Raw genomic sequence first — 15226 nt, 5'->3', positions numbered from 1 at the left:
AAGCTATAATAAATATTGTATCCTACAGGAGCCCATCGGGAATCTCAGCTCATGTGTTGTTCCATAGAAGATTGTGGTGTCAGATATGATTAGAATCAACACTTTCCACTTATTCAGAGCTTTAAAGCTACCTACACATTAAAAACAACTTTTAATGAAAGACAATTAAGGGGTACATATGACAATCTCATATACAGAATGAGTGCGTCAGCTACTGATTTAAAAAATACCTGTTGTGCATTTTGTATTTTTTTCTCCATAAATAAACAGAAGGTTTTGCTGCTGCTTCTTCAGCTGACAAACCATTATATGAACTGAAGGTGGCTTCCCCGACTGAAAGTCAGGAGGTAGCACTAAAGCAATAAGACACTCCACTGTCTGCATTAATGGACCACTGGAACACGCGTCAAGCGGGTTGTGTGACATGAGAACAACTGTCTTTGAGCAGCAGAGGACTGCACAAATGACCATTATCGTGGCCCCTGGAGGCCCCACTGCAACTTATCTTCATATAAGAGGAAAAAATCCCATTACCTTGTATTTGATTATTCTGTTGCTTAGATCACAGTTATGGTGTCATCGAGCTATGACATCAACATGGAAATCATTGGGTTTCTTGTTTGTCAAAGTACCCTGTGACCTATCAAAAACCACGTTAGTGAAATAAACAAGGTGATCAGCCTTTGGGGGACTAAGCACCTTGAGTAACTCAAATTGCTTAAAGATAAATTCAACCTAGCACAGCAGTGTCTAGAAATTGTTGATTTTTTTAAATTTCATTTGCATCTGTCAAACTAACTTGCACTTTTAACCATTTTTGTTAGCCAGTGGATACTTATGTGTCAAAACACGACCCTCATAGATGAGATTAACTGCTTTGATCACTACAAGCTTCCTCGGTTAAACCAAAAGCAAACAGGAATGAGGAATAACAAATCTCCTCTGTCACTAGCAGGGTAACAGCTACCCCATATCACAACGTGATGCTGCGCAGAGCAAATTCTCATCTCCAGAACTGACAGACTAAACCACCCACAACCATCACAGGGAGGCAAAAATAAATCAGTATATAATGATTCTGCTGCTGTTCAGTCAGTGTTCCCATGCCTGTCCTCTCCAGTATGCTTCTGCCTCCAGAAAATACCCACCAGTATTTCAAGACATTAATGCTACTCCGTGTATCCCTGCAGCGGAGTCTTTTCCCAAGCCAGGCAATGATCCAGCAGCAAGTGCCCAGTCAGTAGTGTCAGGTCAGTTTAATTTCTCTTCACATCTGCATAGTCGATCGGGCGTTGCTGTTTCTGGATGTAATCATGTATACTGCATTGGCATCTTAGAGCCTGTTGAAGTCAGTTCTGTCTTAAGGCTCTCTTCAAAAACCATCAGATAACATTTTCTCAAATTAGATTAAATACATGAAGTTGAAACAATTCGAAGTACGGGAACTTCATATTATGCCATTCATGTGCACACATACATTTAGTAAGGCGGATGGATAGGATGGAGAGAGCAAGTGTGTGCAACTGCACCAAGAAAACCCACACGCTATCACTGTTCTAGGAATAATACATAAAACGCTTTCCAAATAAGTAATGTAATGTTTTAAATACGTATGATATTAACAGAATTGGCTCAGAAGTTATTCCAGGAAAGAACCGTAACTTAGACTCATTTAAATTTAAGCTGACTGAATGGAGGAGCACAAAACAAGCAGTGCTGGGTACGCATTTTTGCTGTTACTAAACAGGTGATGCCCTCTGAGAACCCCTTGTTACATGACCGTTATTAAAACCTCTCAGTTGCTGTGAAGAACAGACCAAGGGCCAAATCTCTTCCTTGGCTTCAAAGCTCAGCATTATACTCGGAGGATCTGAGTGCAATCTCTATCTGCAACAACAAACTACCTTTATACCATCCAGGTAATTACAGGTTCAGGTCAAGGACTCCAGACCATATTGATTACATCTCTCTGCAACAAGGACCCTCCAGCTCTGGCCGGCTCCACTCAAGCAGGGCAGCTCAAGTATCTGTGACGCCAGGACTCCCCGGGCCCTACCAGCACCCGTAATGGGAAACCAGCAACCGCTCAGGCCTGTCAGTTATTGCCTGTGGCAATAAGGACAGCCTGGGAATTCATAATGTTGGTGACTTCATCTGCCAGCTGCATTCACACATCTTTACTACCTGAATAACTGATCTCCGCTCCTCCAAGGCAGCACTTTCTGCTGTACAGCATTCAGGAATAAATATTTGATCGTGCATACAACAGAAAAGAGCTCAGATGGTTTAAGGTGTGACAGCAGAAGTGTTTATTAAACTCCAAGTGAGAGCATTGCTGGACAGTAAGAATTTGTCCCATGGTCCCATCTCACAGGTGTGGTGACGAACAATAAAAGAACCTTCACAGGCAGAGGGGAGGGAGGGGAGGCAACCTCCCTCCCCCACAAGACCCAAGTCAATTCTTCTGTTCATTAAGCCCTCCGCAGGCAACAAGCTATCTGTCCACGACCCGCCAGTCGCACACAAAAGAAAGGGAAGTACTAAATTACAAGCCAGTTTTAAGTGGGCATCGATTGAAGTAACCAGAAGAGAGCTTAGTATTGTCAGGGTTTCATACAACAGTAATAAACAATCTTCATTAAAAAATGACGCATGCATCCCAAAGCAGCACAGTACATGCCAGGTTTCAGAAAATAACACAAAGGTTCCCATGCCCCACACACAATAAAATTAAAAAAAAAACAACCCCAATGCTCATGATCTTTTTCTTCTACAGTTTAATTCTACTCATTAAAATCCTTCCTTCTCCAACTTCTGTATTTGCCCTAAGCAAGAAAGGAAAAGATCTCCTCCAAGGAGGCAAGGAGAAGGTTGATGCAAAACAGAGATCAGACAACTTGTCAACATTCTCCTGCTCTGCTGACAATGCAACGAAACCATTACTTGACCGAAGGGTAAGTGTCAAAAATCTCTTTGTATGAGGGAATAAACAAGGCTTTTCATAAACACACATGCAGATGGCCACACCTTTTTTTTTTTTTAACCAAGCAGGACTGAATTAACAGCTAAGGCTGAGCATATCCATGTACCTGAGCCCTTCAACACATTTGTTATAGTTTAAGGGAAATGTTCACCCTCACAGACTCAATGCAGCTGTGCAATCAAATTGACTGTCATCAGGAACTGCTGCAAAATCCTTTCTCCAGAGGTTTTCTATTTCTGAAAGCTCAGAGTCATTGTTCCTAACCTTCCCACAGCCTTTAATTCCTGCATCTCTTTATTATTAGTAGAATTCTATCAGATTTGATTTTCCAGGTATGTAACATGACATGCGTCATTCATCCACAGGTTATAGTATAAACATTCAGAAAGGTGCCTGGAAATATTTGATTCTGTGTCTAGCCTACGCTTGTATTTTCTAGATTAGTCTCGATCATTCTGTAGCCATCCTCAGCTAGCCAAAAATCATCTAAAGCAAGTCAGATCAAAGAAAGGAACAGCATTCAATGCATACAGGTAACGTAAAGTTTTCAAGTCACGCCTGTAGAGTGCTCTTCTGAAACAGAGCCAGGTCATTCAGCAGTAAGTATTTCTATCGCACTACAGATTTCTGTCTCAGGGTTGGTTGGTTTGGTTGTGCAAGGAGTGTGACCTTCAGCTGTGGCATCTCCTGCAGACAGGGCACTTGTAAGGCTTTTTTTTCCCCTGTCTCTGGTGTCTAATACAGTCTTAAATGTAACCTGACTTACTGAGACACAACCCCACCTTTGTTAAACACCAGCCAACAGCCTCAGCACTTCTTCGGAAAGGATGGACACACAGACACCAAGCACACCCACCTGCTTGCTACACAAAGTGTACACTTACAATGTTTGCAGTAGTGATTCTTCCTCTGCATTATTGTTAAAGGCTTCCTGCTTTAAAAAGCTTTACACTCAGTGCTGTCCCTTTAACATTTCTCACTGCCAATCTGGAATAGCATCTGGAATTTCAGTGCATTTAATCCTTGAGGGTATATTCTCTCTATGATGCATATGACTAAAATGTGTGCATTGAGGGACGAATGTCCAGTAGCTTTAGGTGACTACATTTTTGCAAACTCTTCTTAAAGATTCAATAATAAAAAAAAAAATGTTTGCAGAATTTTAAGTCAACATAACCACACTGAAACAGGCATTTTTTTAATTCCTTCAAGTAACTTTTACAGATACTGCCTACAGATCCACCTTGAAAATTCCATATCCAATTTTGACAATTGATTTTCATATATTAGAGTTTCGTACTTTTTAAACAAAGATTTTTGCAAATGATCTTGTGATAGAATCCTGTCATTAGAACACCACCATTTTACAGATGTGTGAAAATAATGGTTAAAAACACTACACAAAATTCATATTAAACACAATGACAGGGGAAAAGGAAGGAAGCTATCAAGAACAGCTGAAGAATAATGGAAAATGATAAACATGTACTTGAAATCTTTAGATAGGAAGAACAAGTGATGGAGTTCGATAAGAAGAGGCGCCACCCTGGTTGTATCTCTAAGCAACAGGCAATCAAACAGCCAGATAAGCATCTTCATAAAGTGCAACAGACTCGAATGCATGGGTCATAGCTGAAGAATCACTTCCTGGTTCAGCTTAGGTAGTAAAAATTTATGACCTACTTAAAAAAATCCCTCAAACCTAGAAAAGTATTTTCCAATGAATTTGTTTTCCATAAAGAATGTAAGCCATTTAGGGCATGCCTCAGTAATAGCAGGAAATGAGAATACTTACAGTAGTGGCCTCCAACACGAAACATGCAACATTGTGCATGAACAGCATTTCAAATAAAACCTTTAGATTCAGAGCTGAGCTTAATGCAATTTTCTGCACATCTCAATGCCGGGAAGAAAAGAAAGTAAGCATAAACCACTTTTCTTCCTTTTGCTGGGCTCTGTTACAAGAAGAGCACACGATCTCAAAAAACAGCGCACGTTTTTTCTTGGTGTCTCCTCTAGTCTGTAGCAGAATTCCCACCCCTGTACCATCACACATAATCCAGCCTATCTACCCTAAATTTGGAGCAATAATTTCTGCATGGGAAAGGACTGGGATCGGGCAATATGAAAACTGCCAATAGAAAGCAAAGTCCCTGAATCAAAAATCCTTTCAAATCCAAACTGTCTGGCAGCAAAGTTAAATAAAATACTGCTATCAGCATGCCCCTAACAAAATCCGTGTATTGTTTATAAGAAACTTATGAGGTGTTATAACTAAACTGAGTCACTGCTGTACAGTAAATATATTTTCAGTGTCATAACAATGTATACAATTGACTTTGGCAATTTTAATATAGACACACATGTTAAAGGCATTACCCAGAGAGCTTCATCACATTCACATGAGCAATTTCATATTAAGGCCCCATCCACACTACAGGAAAGGTTCTTTAGCACAGAGGAGGTAAGGTACTATGTAGTTGTTTCTATCATAGATGGAATAACACAGTTCTAGAAAGCATTATGATTACAGAATGGTTGTATTTCATCATTAACACGCATCTCTACTATAGTCATTGACACTGCTCAGTTGATACACAAGAGGTAAAAAAACCCCAAACCCTGATAACCCAGATATCTCCATCTGTATCAGCTCACACAGTCACGCTGATAGTGCAGAACAGCTATGCCATTAATCACTCTCAATCTGAAGTGTCAGATACACAGACAGAAGCACTCCTATGACTCAAGCTTGTAACCTTTTAGGGGTAATAGGCACAGATGAACTAGTCCAAAAAAAATCATAACTGATGCATTTATGGTTTCTGCTGCATCAAACAATTATTTTCAAAATTACTTTGCCATGCACTAAAACAAATACAATTCCCTTTAAATAACCAGCATCAGATGTTTCTCTAAGCTCAAAGCGAATTAATTTAACAAGTTTTAAATATTTGAAAATGGAATTTATAATGACAATCCTCAATATCCAAAGTAAACGTAGTTATTATTGAACTCAGTTATAAACACATCTAAGAAATATCCTGTAGTACCTAAATAAATTAATTTGGCAAACAACGCAATATCTTGGACTCAGAATTAATATCAATTGCAAACGGAGTCTGGAACAGGAGCTTTTATTTTAGGTCTCTTGAAAACAACCTTCAGAAACCAGTTTCTGTATGTGTTATAGTCTCTTTTTACAGTTTAACCTCAATCCAATCAGCAGTCTCCAGGGATTTTCAAATCACTACAGATTAAAATCCTCTCTGACTTGACTGTTTGACTAATGCTGTGTGTTTAATAATTCTACTTGTGAGAGATTTTATTTGACAAAATCCTGCTGTGTGGACCCTTCAGACGCTATACATCTGTACTGGAATATAAAGCTCTGTTGTCCTTGTTTCTTCACACAGACCATACCCCACCACTGAGAAAAACAGAAGAAAACTTTATAGTACATATATTACTGTGTTGATACTAACATAACCGCTCTAGTATTAAATTTACACACTCCTTTAGAGCAGAGTAGTGAAAATGCGCCTATTACACAAACATTAGATAAACTATCCTGTTGTCTTGACTGGTCACAGAAATCAATTACGTGTATGATTACATTTCAATGAAAGCTATTTTATAAATGAGAAGGAACTGTAATATTCTGTGCTTCAGGCATTCATTAATAAAAGCATTTCAGTGTCAGCATTTGCAAATGTTCTGATTTTTTAGTTTAGGCAGTTTTTAGTATTCTATAGCTCACGTTAAACTTACTGTAAATACTGTGTTCATATCTTACCACAACGCCGTGACTTCGGATTTGAGGGTAAAAGGTAAAAAAAAAATAAATAAGTCATCACTGTGGTAGCTTTCAGTAAGTATTTGTATAAGGCAGCACTTACCCTACTGCACAGCTGAAAATCATGATATCCTTTCAGTGTATGGCAATGGTTAGTAAACATGTTATCAGAAAAAAAAAAGACAAGATTGATGAATGCCATGAATATCAAAGAAAACACAAAATCAACATGCTTCTACCTGAGGTAGCATCGATCACTGTTGAAGCTCCTCTGCGATCAGAAACTGGACGAGACGACCCCGGCATGCTAACAGGTTCTGAACGCACTGGCTGAATCCTAAATAATAAGTTATAGTTATCACCTGTGTCAAAAGCATTGCTCAGGAGGGCTGTAATTGACTCACAAACCTGAATCAGCTGAACCAATTTACTTTGAAATCTGCCAACTGTTGATAATTTCTGGTTTGTGGATCCAAGGTGGGGGTAATGCACCCAGAGACAGACTGAAGTTCTACCCAAAGAGAATATCCCCAAACTAGTCTCAGGGGTGAGGGCTCAGAAAGCCTCAAACAAAAATGATCACCCTACTCAAACTGGTTAAAATGCTCCTACTGCCCTCCTGAACAGCAGCATTTTATTAGTCAGTTTAGAAGAAAAGATTCATTTGTAATTTTCCACTCCTTTTGTAACAAATATCTATATCAATATTAATTCTGCCTATGTATACATATATACAATAAAAAAACATTAAATATTTGACTGCTATTTCCTTACTTGTGGGAGTAATTACATGCAAGGAGAAATCCCACATTTCAAACCCATGCATTTTCAGTCCAAGGACAATCTGCCCAGTTTTAATGGGATTAGTCATATTAGCCATCTCTCATTTTACTCCTAAGAGGTTCAGACAGAGTCCCAAACAATCCAAGTCCACACCACAAAACTTTAGCCTTCACATCACATGCAGAGTCAGAAGCATGGAAACTCGTTAAATCTTGAGAGCTACCAGCCAGGACACAAACACACGGTGCATAAAGCACTCCTACAACAGCAGTAGCTATCAGTACTTAGAAACCCACCTTTACCTTTGCTCTCCCTCCTTCCCTTCCCTAAGCCAACACCCCCAATTCCAAATCAGCCAATGTCCAAAACCAGATAAAATAAATACATGAAAAAGAATGACAAGGAAAAAAGCAAAGGAAGGCCAAAAAAAACCCACAACAAAACAGGGAAGGGAAGGGAAAAACATTCCAGAAGTCCACTTACTGTTCCAACACACTGACTGCTTTACAGTCAGCATCTAAATCTATGGCATAAAGCTCCTACTCCTGTCTCAGAAAATGAATTTATTAAGCAATGTAGAAACTGCAGAAGCCAAGACAACACTGAGTAAGGCCACCAGACACTGTACTTTCTCTGCCATTCACCCAAGAAGGGGCAGCAGAAAGGAGCCTAAGCCGCTTGGCCTGGATGAATCTGTACTGTTGTTGAATTATAGGCTCTGCTAAGACTGTCATCTGGATGAGCTTGATGAAAACTACTACAGGTTCCACCCAAGCGTCCTCATTTAAGCATTAGGCCAGTTATTCACACAACAAATTTGCAACAGTTTGGAATTTGATTTTGTTTTTACCTGAGACTGTTGAGATCAAGATCATCCGTATCAAAGTCCAGAAGAGGCTGTGGGGTATCGCTCGGACCATGCGACTGCAGCACTGAAGAACTGGATGAAATGACAGTAGTTTGGCCAGAGGGATGGATTGTTTTGAACTGGAACTGCGGGCCCATCCATAAGCGTCGATGAGGCCCAGTGTGAGTCACTATTTCAACCTGTGGTGAGATAGGGAAATGCTTAAGAAAAAAACCTGCAATACAGGGAATGGTTCCTTCGAAACACTGAACCTTCAGAAACCTGCTGTTCCCGAGCAAAAAGAGTGTGTTGGGCCATCAGTTCAGAGGAATGCTGAACAAGGAAAGATTCAGAATGGCTTTGCTAGACAGCGATGCTCTAGCTGAAGCTAAGAGCTTCTTGCAGAACATGAAACCCCTTGAATCGTCAGCTTCAAGACACTGCACCCTGGCTCTTAAATTGTTCTGAAGACCGACAGTCCATCCTGGCTATTACTTCACCTGACCCTATTCACTCTTCCCCTTGTCATTATGAAATACAGGCTGGAAGGCTAAAAAGCTACTCTCATTGTGGCAACGGGGGAACACATTTCCATCTGCATCTACGTGGAGCAGACAGAGGAACTGAAGAAGTTCACCTCCCCCAGATAACTTCAATCCTGACCAGGTCAGTGGATGCACTTTTTAAAAGCAAGCTGTTACAGCTTTGTTACGGCTGCTTTCTGGAAGTTCACACATTAAACAGCCCTGTTTCACATGTATCTAGCGCGACCTGTATTTCAAACCAAAGCTCCTAATTACTGCTGGCACATCTGAGGGCACCGCTGGCAGAGACCATCTTGCTGGAAAGCAGCAAGATTTGTAACAGAGAGCAACTTGAAGCACGCCGCGAGACACTGAGCAGCCCAGGTCACGCCCATCGCTAGGCAGATGCAATATAAACGTGTATGTTCAACACACGGAGTTCAGAAGAGCAGCAACACACGCTTACATATTAATTTAACTGTAATTCTGAAAATTAACAGAAGTAAGGGTGTTTGCTTGCAATGAACAACCACACATATACAATTGATGTCCATGAGATACGTAACTGTGCGTATATTTATGTGTAGACAGACACACAGAAGCTTCTCATTCCACACCTACTTTCAAAAGGCACAGAGAACACCACAGGTGTGTCTAACAAACAATGACTTAAACCAGTCACATTTATCTTTGTACATTGAGTTTCTAGACATGAACTTTCAAAAAATAAGTGATTTCAGTAAATGAAGCATACAAAATATTTCTTAAACGTCTTTCCATGCTGGTAATTATAAGAGTGATGAGTATCAATTCTGGCAAACTCTTAATTAAGCCAACTATAGGAGTGCAAAGAACCATGAAAATTTAAGATAGTAACATTATTGGAAATGTATATGATCAGGAAAATTGGGCCCTGTAAATAAAAGGCTAAACACAGCATAAGCCCTCTGCAATAAAAATTTCAAAAATCAAAAAGATCCTTTAAAGATCAGAAAAAATAAATATGAAATGAAAATATTAAGCTCTGCTAAACTCATACATTTAAGATGACAAAAATAGGCCATTAAATTCCTATCAGTTTCTGCTAAAACAATGATCAGCTTCCCAGCCAAAAGGCAAATTACTGAGGAAATTAATGAAAATATATTTTTGTATACATATGACATAGATGTGTACAAGTAGCAAGTCTTAATTCTTTAAGAAGTGATTTTAAACACTGGATAATGCTGTTCTAAGTTCTCTGCTAACGTAAGACGACAAATGCACAGCCTATCTCGCACTACTGCCATCCTTGCATTTATCTCAGCGTAACTCGGCCTGACTGTAGACATTTCTGAGGCAAGGAGCTTTTATGTAGCAGTGTAAATTAGGCCACAGATAAAGTAATCTGTATATTTTAAGCTTGAAACCATCAGTGTCACAGAGCCGAGAGGTAAACAGATGCCTTCGCAATTTTACTGAGGCTACGGCCAGATGTTCCTATTCACTCTCCTGTTGTGTGCAGGACAAACATATTGTATCTACTTCACACTGACAGCACACATTACCCACTGTTCTAATTGAAAAGTTGAAGTGAAGGGCAGTGTTTTTTCACTGCATGCTGTTACTGTTGATAACAACACTTTAATTTTGAAAAACATACTTGCACTTTAGGCCTAATCTGAAGTGGCTTGCTTAGCGAATGCTAGCATTTTCATGCTCAAAAGAGCTATCATCACCCTTTTCACTTAGCGAAAATTTAACATTCCGGAAGCATTCTCTGAATTATCTGTGTTCTGTGACATCACTTGGGATATTCTGTTTCTTACAAATACATTTATTCTTCTAGAGGGATAGATGTGATAAAGTTCAGGCAGTCTTAAGTTCCTTAGCCATTTTATATCTTCCAAGAATTATTAATAAACCAGCCCCCATAATGTAGGTTTACTTTACTCTCTTTTTCCTGAGGTGACTATACCAGAAAGTCACCAGAACAGTAAAATACAATACCCAGACTGCATTGGAGAGGACAGGTGGAAAACTACAGGTGGCATCTTGGCCCCAGTGAGCTCAGTATTAAAATTCCTGTTGATTACACTAACTGAATAGTTTCACCACCTTTATGCTCTGACAAATCAGAGGCAGCACAAGCAAATTGGGTATATGGCTGTGCAGACACATCTGAAACCTTAGGCCAGGTGAGTGGATTCACATGAACAGGAATGCCTGAATGAATTCATGTTCATGAATTCACATGAACAGTGAATGCCGCTCCAGGAATGGTATATATGGAAACTTAACTTCCCAGTTTGGGAAAAGGCTGTGTATGATTTATTCATCAGTGGGAGAAGCAAATCACATCCATGAATATTTCATATTTATGCCATACACCCCAGCAACACATTTAATGCATCACTCCCATAACAACATTGCTCTTAAACCAGAGGAAAGCCACCTAATTTTTCAGGATTAATTCCACATATCAGGTACCCTGTAATTGAGTTGGCAAATCCAGCCAGACAATAGATAAAACTACAAGGATTTAACCTCATATAAAAGTATTCCACCAACCAGGATCGTTTTAAAGCACTGTAGTATCTGTATCTAGCCATAACTCAAAGAAATTATCAGTAGGAAATGCAGTAACTGATAACTAGAAAAAGAAGGAAGTAAAGCAATTAAATCTACCATTTTTCTGTTAAAATGCAGTAAGTATAGCACAGGTGACAACTGAAAATGCATTGTCATTTTGCCAAGCCAACCTCCTTTATCCATGTCTGAAAAGCTCCACGTCAGGAGAAAAAGGTAGAAAGGTATCTTTTTGTTGCCAACTTAAACTTCCTACTTCATCCTGAACTTCCCAAGGATGTTACTTGTGCCAGGAATGATACTGTTTTTAATACAGCTTGTACAGTTTGTATAAAATGTAAAGACCATGGAATCCATACCATGTTAAGTCAGTTGTGAAGTCAGTTTTACAGACAGTGATGCTTGTGGCCCACTGGAAGCTTACTTGCCATTTTGAGAAGAGTTGTGAATGTGACTTCCCGTGGGTACTACTGCTGTTCCACTCCTGAACTGGAACTCCCCCCAAAAAGCGTACCTGGGAAAGCCACTCCTCATCCTCTTGCCCGCTGTGGTCAGACGCTAAGCTATCGTACGACTCGTGTCGAGTGATCGGTCCAGGGCTCCCTGGTGGAACCACTGAAAGAAAACAGAAAAATTAAAAATCAGATTTATTGTTAAATGCTTTAAAAAAACCAACTCAATTCACAGAGCAAAACTAAGTTAATTTTGTTCTTCTATTCACTACACTCATTTGTCTTCATATGGACTCACTGCAAGAGGAAAATGCAAGTTCTTCAGCTCTATAGATTTGCATGATACCCAGGACCATTTTTAAAATGATTACCACATATACATACAACTTTGGGGAAAAGCACAATTTAGTGTTCAAATGCTATCACAAAAAAGAGAAAGAATCATAGGCTCATTGTTGTAAAGATTAATATTTGATGATTCTTGGTCATTTAAACACATTAGCAGAATTCACAGTCTAGCTACTTTATTTTCTATGGTGGCAACATTATGCTGCTCCTACTAAAACTTCACACTTGAGAAAAATCAAAAGGGTTTAGGAGATGCAAAATGCAAGCAACCACCCCCAACAATGGGACAGGTGGTATTTTTCATTTTCTTGTACCTGCTAACTGTCAGGGGGCTCTTGGAGGCCTGGATTCAATACCAAGAGCACATACCCTCTTTGAGGGAGGAGCAGCCACCACAAAAGCAACTTAATATGAGCAAATGCAACAATGGTATTTGTACTTAGGTAAAACAAGAGAGCTTTATGCTATAGCATTAAGATACCGGGCAATCCTAAAATTAGAACCAATATTTTTATATTCACATAATCTAAAAATGACTCAGAGGTTTTAAAATTGATTTTTGAAAACTATATTATTACAGGGTTGACCTTTATGTGTCAAGTTTCCATCCACTACAAATTTTTACAGCCCTGTTGTAAACCCCTAATAATAGGAGTTTATAAAGGCAAAGCAGACACAATTGTAACCATAAATACAGAACGGCGCCTCTCTAATATAAACAGCACAGGGTTTTCATAAATCCATATAGTATATGAAATAAAGGGATTTTCATCCTGTTTGTATAAGTGGGTATCTGAACCCAACCTCAGCTATGGAGCTGCTGCTAACACATCTGTATCACGGTGTGTCCTTATTCCGAAATCTGGAATATACCAAATTCAGGCAGGGCCTAACTTCATCAACAGTCATTTAAAGTGCTATATACATTAGAATATGTTCTCACAAAGTGTCAGGGCTTTTTTTTTTCCCCACAAGACACTATGCATCTGCCACATCCACTGAAACCAACCCGAGTTGTGCCTGCCCTTACGCGTACGCACACACCTCGGCAACCACAGATGTTATTGCAGCGTTGTGTTCATCAGTTTTCAAGATAACACAGAAACTATATTCATCTGCTTCATTACAACCGTGACAGATCTAATTCAATGACTTACGGATGTGTCTGCCTCTCCCATATCAAACTGGTATTAAGAAAAAACAGGTACCTTCCTGGATTACAAACAGCTGAGGATTCGCAGTAGATGTGGATACGAAACCATAATGCCCACGCTTCTTTCTTACTGGTAAAGTTTATATTTGAAACCAATGAAATAAAACCATTATTTTGACACGTTTTGCTGTTGCCCTAATCTTCCCCACATCTCCTGACTCTCCTACAATAAATTCTCGGTACCGCCTGTTTCTGAGGGCACAGCTGATCAACTGCAGGCTTTCCTGTTATTGAACTCTGCTAACAAACTCTTCATGACTCCAGCAGATGTTTTTGCTTTCAAACCAACGGCAACTTTATGGACTGTTCTGAATTTGTCTTGTTCCTTCTATCCCAAGGGCAACTACCAGAGCTGTCAGGATGTGGGAAGCTGCTATTCAGTGACTAGCTGCAAAAATGCTAGCGCGGGGAGCAGCACCCATCCCACTTTTCCTTTCCGTAGGATTCTTACATTGCACTGAAGAGTCAAGACAGCGTTACAGTGAAAAAGGAATTCAAATTTAAGAAGAGGTTTAGGCCTATCCTGTATTGCTTTTCCCAGTGAACCCCAGCTTTGCATAGATCTTGCAATCAGACGCGTTTCAGCGCAGCTTCAGCCCGCAGCGTTAACTCTTTCTACCAAAAAGTGACGACATGCTGAATTCCACGAAAAAAGCTCTGCCTCAGAGTTCACCAGCAGGGCAACAGTGATAAAGCCTCAGCTGAGGTCAAACCTCAGTAATTTATTCTGCTATTTAATAAAATAGCATTTATGTACCACACCTATCACAAAAGCAGGCATTTAAAGAGAGTCTGGTTTTGATAGCAGGATCCCATAACGACGGCCCCAGCCTTACCACAGGCAAAGCAAGCTCGACTCCCACTGCCCTTAGTGGGAGCAGGCAGTGTTTTGTGAGATATAACCTTATAAGACAAGTGATCCTTGCTGGAGATTTGCCATTGCTGTGCTGCTTATTACAGATCTACATATGGTCTTTTTTTTTTTTTTTTTCCAAGTTAAAAATGGCCTTGAAGTCATAGATATGAACACGTTCTAAAAATGTAAACCCCATTCTTTCTTCATTTCTGGGTCACACACCTCTAGCGTCGGTAGCAAGTTCCAAGATGAGATTAATTTAAGTCCAGAGGGACATTTCCAGGAATTTGAGCTTGAAAGTAATCTTCTGGCTTAATTCCTTGAAAATCTGAATTCATGCTGGAAATTATGGCAGCTTCTTACACATAAGTGAGGCTATTCTCATGTTAGAATAAGGAGTTGTTTCAATTCCTACGAATTTCTGTATATTGCAGGATATTAAACAATAACATTCAAATTCTTCAAAAGCTTTGCAGGATGTAGTGCATTTTTCTTGCACTCCAGTAAGTTCTCTTTCATTGGGAAGAAGTCATAAATGGCACACGCGTAGGCAAGGAGCAAGCAAGTTGCACAGAGATATTTTACTGGCCATATCAGGTGCTTTGTACCTTCCCAAAATAATAAATTCCATGCTTTGTGTCTGAGCTATGCCAATTTATTTGCTATTCTTACACCAACACCTGGAACAAACACATATCAAATATCAGAATGCAGTTGAGTTTGTTTACTCTAGAAACACACAAACGTGGAAATTTTTACAATTACATGGAGTGTAAAGTACAAAGAAAATCAGTGTGATAATTAAGAGGAGAATTAGAACATACAACATCTGTTCATGTAGTATAACAGGACATAA

At 39.5% G+C, this 15226-nt stretch overlaps 1 protein-coding gene across 9 annotated transcripts in view; it reads right to left on the bottom strand.

Annotated features, from left to right (window-relative positions):
- Positions 1-15226, bottom strand: part of BCAS3 (BCAS3 microtubule associated cell migration factor) — a 344616-nt gene that overhangs the window by 181956 nt on the left and 147434 nt on the right. For all 9 annotated transcript variants that reach the window (XM_069874131.1, XM_069874133.1, XM_069874129.1 and 6 more), the window contains 3 exons: positions 12016-12116; positions 8413-8609; positions 7019-7116 (listed from right to left, as the gene is read on the bottom strand). In XM_069874131.1, coding sequence (XP_069730232.1) covers positions 7019-7116; positions 8413-8609; positions 12016-12116 — 396 coding nt within the window. The remainder of the gene's footprint in view (positions 1-7018; positions 7117-8412; positions 8610-12015; positions 12117-15226) is intronic.

The sequence above is a fragment of the Phaenicophaeus curvirostris genome, chromosome 21 (genome assembly GCF_032191515.1).
Source record: "Phaenicophaeus curvirostris isolate KB17595 chromosome 21, BPBGC_Pcur_1.0, whole genome shotgun sequence".
In the NCBI taxonomy this organism is placed as follows: domain Eukaryota; kingdom Metazoa; phylum Chordata; class Aves; order Cuculiformes; family Cuculidae; genus Phaenicophaeus; species Phaenicophaeus curvirostris.
This window is presented reverse-complemented; position numbering and strand designations above follow the sequence as displayed.